General features: G+C 54.1%; 1 protein-coding gene across 1 annotated transcript in view; it reads left to right on the top strand.

Annotated features, from left to right (window-relative positions):
- Positions 1 to 637: 637 nt before the first annotated feature.
- The window catches only part of SEZ6L (seizure related 6 homolog like), a 197,594-nt gene continuing 192,231 nt past the window's right edge, over positions 638 to 6,000 (top strand). The window contains exons 1-2 of the mRNA XM_060170528.1: positions 638 to 683; positions 752 to 1,416. Of these exons, the coding sequence (XP_060026511.1) occupies positions 638 to 683; positions 752 to 1,416 (711 nt within the window). The remainder of the gene's footprint in view (positions 684 to 751; positions 1,417 to 6,000) is intronic.

Genomic DNA, 6,000 nt, shown 5'->3' with positions numbered 1-6,000 from the left:
GGGTGACAGGCCTGGGAAGCTGGCTGGGTCTGCAGAAGTAGTCCACACAGTGAGTCTCCAGGAGTGGGTGCAAGCTTGTCCCCGTTCCAGCCACTGCCTGTGCCCAAGCATCTGCCTGTGCCCCCCCATCACCCCTATTTGTGGAGAAGAGACAAGTTGCTGAGAATCAGGGCTGGGCAAGAGCAAAGCGGATGAGAGTAGGCCTTGAACTCCAGCTCAGATGGGGGAAGGGAGTACAGCAGGGCTAAAGGACTGAGCTGAGAGGAAGCCTTGGTGAGCTCTGGTGCCCCGTTAACAATGGAAATGTGAGAAACGGTGCTCAGATTAGAACATGGATAAATTTTCAGGTTGGGCTTCAGGGGTGTACAAAGCCCCCGGGTATTGGATGCACAGTTTTGTGGCCATTTGTATCCTTCTAGGGAGATTGACAGCTCCCATCAGATCCACAGAGTTTGAGACTTTCTAGGTTATGGGGACTCACTTTGGAAATGCGGAGGGCTGTCAGGGAAGAGGCTGGCTGGGGCCGAGAGAGCTGAAGTTGGGATCTCTCCGAAAGGCTGAGCAATGGAAAGCTCTAGGCTGCGCACAGGCTGAGGGCTGCGCTCGGTTTTGAGGCCTCCATCTCACCTTCCGGAAAATGGTCAGGACGCTCTCCAGCCTCGCCTCGCCGGCGCAGGGCTGCAGTGAGCATCCGCCAAGAGGAAACGCTCGGCCCACAGGACGCGAGGGGAATCGGCGTTAAACTTTGCAGGGCCGACGGGCCAGCGGCCAGAGGAGGAGGCTGGCACCCCGGGCGCGGCCGGCCCCTCGCGCTCGCTGCCCGCCCGCCCCCTCCCTTCCTCCCCGCACTGGCTCGGCACAGACTCGGCCCCAGCCCCCTCCCTCCTCCCGCTCGCGCCTCGCTCGTTCGCTCGCTCGCCGGCTCCTCCTCACTCGCCCGCCCGCGCCCGGCGCAGCTTGGCCAGAGCGTTCGCGGGGCTGAACGCGCGTCCGCCCGGGGGGCTCCGGCGGCTGACCCCGGCCCGCGGCCCCCTCCCCGGCTCCCGCCTTCCCTTCCTCGCTCGCTGCCTCTCTCCTTCCCCGGCTCCCGCGCCGTCCGCCCGCCCCGCAGCCCGCGGCTCCGCGCCCCCCGCAGCCAAGATGCCCGCGGCCCGGCCGCCCGCCGCGGGACTCGGCCGGATCGCGCTGCTCCTAGCTCTGCTCCTGGGAAGCCCCGCGGCCGCCCCGGCAGAAGGTAAGCGCCCAGAGGGGCGGGGCGGGGGAGGGGGCAAAGTTGCCGCGAGTGCGGGGCGGCTGGGGGTCCTAGCCGACCCAGACGACTCGCTCCACGTCTGCCGGGATGTGGAGCGGGGGCGGCTGCCCAAATTCGGGACTAGGAACCGCGTCCCCTTGGCCCGGGCTGCTGGGAGTGTGGAGGTGGGGATGTGTCTGAAGGACTCGGGCGCTTTCCTGCCTCGGCCGCGGGCTCCCTTTCTTCCTTCCCGGCTGTGCGGCTGACTCCCCTGTGCAGCCCCAGAGAATCTCCTTGGAGCGGGGTCGCCTCCAGACCCCAGATTCCCGGAGCTCTCTGCAGCCGCACCCGGGGCCGGTTGCCAGGTAATTCTCACCCTTTCGGGGAGAGGACGAGAAGTGGGGGCAGCTGACCCGCCGTGCAAGTGAGGACTAGACTCGAACAGTGCGTCTGGGGGCCGTCGCAGTGCCGCGTCCTCCCACGCTAGGACCCCTTGCTTCCTTTTGGTTCAGGCTGCCCCGAGGGACCGGGTCCCTGGACCGATCCCAACCAAGTGTCTGGAAGCCGAACTTGGGTGTGGCTTTCGCCTGGAGGCCAGTGGAGGGGGCTCCGGGTTCTCAGAACTTAGCGGGGGAGGGAGAGGAGATCTTAGGTCACAGGCGGGAACCTGAGCGGACTCCCCCCTTTCTTCTCTCTTCCAACAGCCGGGTGTCTCTTAACACTACTCTGAATTGGGGGCGGGGCGGGGGGTTGCTAGTTTCACCCGGCACGTGCTAGCCGGTTGGGAAGAAGGCGGGGTGGGGGGTGGGGTGTCCAAGTTTAGCGGAGGATGGCGGCTCCTTCTTCCCAGACCTGGAGCCGCACCCTCTCCTCCACCCCGCTGAGGTTCCCCAGGGAAAATTGTGGAGGGTGGTCAGGTGTGTGGGGCTTTGAGATGGAAAGGGGAGTATGGCGCCGAACTCATCCAAAACTAACCCGGAGAGCTTCGAGGGTTTGATCAGGCCACTAGGAGACCCCAGAGTGGTGGGAAGCGTTCGTAGACCTCGCCTTTTGAAAGGTCCAACTCCTGTTCCCAGTAACTCGCCCCTCACGTGGGAAAAAGCAGGCAGTGCAGGGTCTCCCCAGGCTGAAGACAACCCGGAGGGCACACACTCTGTCCATCTGGAGACCCGTGTTTGGCTTGGACCGTCTTGACCCCGAGCTAGGGGACCGGCGGTGTCCCTTCTCCCTGGGGAATTCTGGACCCCTGGCGCGCGCACCTGCTTTCAGCACCGAAGGCCGCGGACAGCTCTCCGCTCGCGGGCACTGGCCCTGGGTCTCCTTCTCTTCAACTCTTCCCCACGGCCTGGAGTGCCCTCCTCAGCATAAATCAGGCATTTTATCCCCCACCCCTTTCTCTTTAAATGTGGAGCCCAGAGTACAGAGCAAAGGAAATAACTCATCACCTTTTGTTTAACAAAGCATATCGTTAAAGAACCCCCCTTTTATGAGGCAGTAATATTCACAATTTACACCAGGTCTGGACAGTTTCTCTGGGAAAGATGGGAGAAGAGAATCGGCTTAAATAAGTCGTCTCCACCACAGCATGCCCTTTCTTAATTAGCTGTCTTTTCCAACAATGGCTTGGTGGCCTTGAACAGAGTCCAGATCTCCCTCCCTCACCCCCTTTTTGAATCTGAAAGCTACCCAGTGGCTTGCTGGCTTTTCTAAAGTGATTCTACCTCTGAGGACGGCACTCTCCGATATACCACCCTCCAGGAAAAATGTCTTAACGGCACATATTGAATTGTCATCCAAGACAAGGATTTCATATCCTGCTTCCTCCCCTGGCTTCAAACACAAAATGTGTGTGTGTGTGTTTTAATTTTTAAGACATTTTACATTATTTTTTCCAACTGCTCGACTCTGTAGCTAGCCAGCATATATTTTTAATTAACTTCAGGTCATTGCCAAATTAAAGTCAACCGGTGTGCTACTTCAGAAGGTTCATTAATAACGGTGTGGTTCTGACTCCAAGACTGTGAGTCATAAGGAGGGAGTAAGGATAGCCTATGAGCATTTGGAAACAATTGACCTTCCACAGTGTATTCTGTTTTTAACGTGGAGCCCAACTTCCACTAATATCAGATGGAGACCCATTCGTCTCATGCCTTGTTGCAAGCCGGTCCTTCTGTTTGTGGTGCAGTGAGGAGATTTGTAAATACAGTACTTGAAAGAGACTTGTTGCTAAATTCTTATGTAGGTCACGTGATTCTCTGGGCCATTTTGCCGTAAGGCATGAATAAGTATAAAGTATAACTTGTTTTTGAAGAGGCTTCTTATTGTCTAAGATATGCACATGGGGTATAGCTGTAACTACATGCCAAGACTGCAGAGCCTGAGTGTAATTTCTTTTCTTTTTGCTTGAATTAATAAAGTAAATTCAGTATTGCTTAATAAGACTCAAATGTGCGGCTTCCTCCAGTCTCTAATGTACCCCGTCGTTAGATTCACTTAAGGACTATGTTCATGGTGGATCGGCTTTTTTTTTTTGATCAGTGGAGTTTTAGCCGCCCCTGCTGGGGCCACCTTATCAAAGCCTGAGGGATTCTTGGGTTCGCAGGTCTCAGCTGGACATTAGGAAAATAATGTTATATTCCTTTCCTTCCTCTTCCCAGGCAAAAGGATGTTTCCTGATCAGAACGGTTTGTTTTCTAGTTTTGCTTACAAGTTCATTCCTGCTATTCAAAAAGCGATTCGAAAGGGCTCCATTTACAGGTCCTCATATTCGGTCCACATTCTGCAACATGCCATTGGCACAGACCTCCACTAGGGGCGCTCAAGCTACGGTTGGTGATTGAGGGCAGAAGAGGTGAATTCTGACTTTTGGAACCACCAGGTGTGTGCAATGCCAAAGGTCAGTGAAATGGAGCTCTCCTATTTCTAAGAGAAAAATTACTTGATGGTGCTTGATATACGCAGTGAAAAAGAGGAAGGAAAGGTGAAAAGAGGGAGGGGGGATGCCCCAAGGAAGGCATCATTAGAATACAGAGTCCAACTGCCCTTTTTTTTAATACCAGTTTGTGGTTTCTTTCATGGAGCCAGATTGCAAAACACCAAAGAGGCCATGGCAAGGCTGTTCTGAGGAGTTTGACTCAGCTGGCCACTGGGATTAGATTCCAGAAAAGAAGTATGTGGTTTTGGAATCGGAGCGACCTGGGTCAGGCCCAGCTGCGTTGTTTATGAATGTGTGACCTTTGTCAGGTCGATCTTCTCTGGGCCACCATTTCACTACCTGTGGGATGGGGATGGAGGTGGGGTGGGGATTAATGGTCCCAGTCTGGAAGGATAGTTGCGGTGATTACATAGCACTTATACCTGTAAGGCACCTGGCATGTAATAGATGCTCAAGTAATGTTTTCTCCCTTTTCTTCCCTACTTTCCAAAGAGCAAATTGCCCCTCCTGGTAGTCACCTGGAAAGCAGATCCTTGAAGTTGGTGTTGGAGATGTTGGAATAAATATCTGGATAATTTAGGCCCAAGTCGAAGGGTTGGAGGTAGGGTAACGAGTAGCCCAGGCGAGAAATTTTCATGACCTGATGCAGACTCCCTTTCTTTTCAAACTCTCATACTGTATCTCTTTGAACCTCAACATTACCACCAGAAAGCAGAGTTCATTGTACCAGAGATATAGGATAGCAGGATAGTGGTTGGAAGGAAGACCTAAGAAGAGAGTCTTCTGGAAAAAACAGTGATCCATTCATTCATTTAACATTTACTAAGCACTTCGTATGCATGCAGCGGGCCCTGTATTGGGTGCTGGAGACAGAATAATACGATGGGGTCCTTATCCCGGTAATGGCAGCCTAGCAAGAGAGACCTGCTGGTAAGTCACCAGTGTCTACACCATGGGATACGTGTTGGGAGGGGGTGATTGTAATCAGAGTGCAGGGATCTCACAGGTGGGTGTGTTTAATTCTGGCCAGAGGTAGTCAGTGAAGGCTTCCCTGAGTTGATAGCATCTGAGCTGGCCCTAAAGGGATGTGACAGGTACCAGCAGCCACGGGAGATTTCTTCTTTGGGGCAGTGATGATCCTGAAGAAGGCTTCACTTTCGGAACACATCACACACCTGTGGAATTGGGGAAACAGGAGCGAGTGGGCAGGGAAGGGAGGCAGTCACGCACGCACACACGTGAGAAGGATGGAAGGATCCTGGGATCTGCCCACCCTTTTGGCGTTCCCCTGGATTGCATGGGCCGCTGAGGAGGTGAGAGCTGGAGCAAAGGCCTGTGAGCCGCGGTGTTCACTGTTATCCACTAGAGGTTGTGATGACACCGATGGAATCCTCTCCGAAGACAGCCAGCCCAGATGCTGAGTATAGACAGCAGTGCACAGCCCTGGGTGAACATTGCTTTACAGGATTTGCATATTTGCATAATCCTCTGGTTACTGTAGTTCCTCTGACACCCTTTGGTGGTGGTGGAGGGTGGGGATTGGGCAGAGAACAGGGCTGCTTTCAGGGGAGGTTAAAAGGGTGATGCATTGGGCTGAGGTCAGTGGACCCCTGTGACGTAATTTACTAGACCATGGCTGGGACTGTGTCAGCGATGAAAACAGCATTTATTGAGTGTTGATTTCATTCCAAGCCTCGTGATGAGTGGTTTATATAGATTTGTTCAGAGCATCCTCACAACAGCCCCATGAGGTAGATGCTGTTATTTTCCTAATTTTATGGTTGGGGAAATCGAGGCACAGAGAGGTTAAGCAATGCGTTGAAAGTCACAAAGC

Source organism: Lagenorhynchus albirostris, chromosome 14 (genome assembly GCF_949774975.1).
Source record: "Lagenorhynchus albirostris chromosome 14, mLagAlb1.1, whole genome shotgun sequence".
Classification (NCBI taxonomy): Eukaryota; Metazoa; Chordata; class Mammalia; order Artiodactyla; family Delphinidae; genus Lagenorhynchus; species Lagenorhynchus albirostris.
This window is presented reverse-complemented; position numbering and strand designations above follow the sequence as displayed.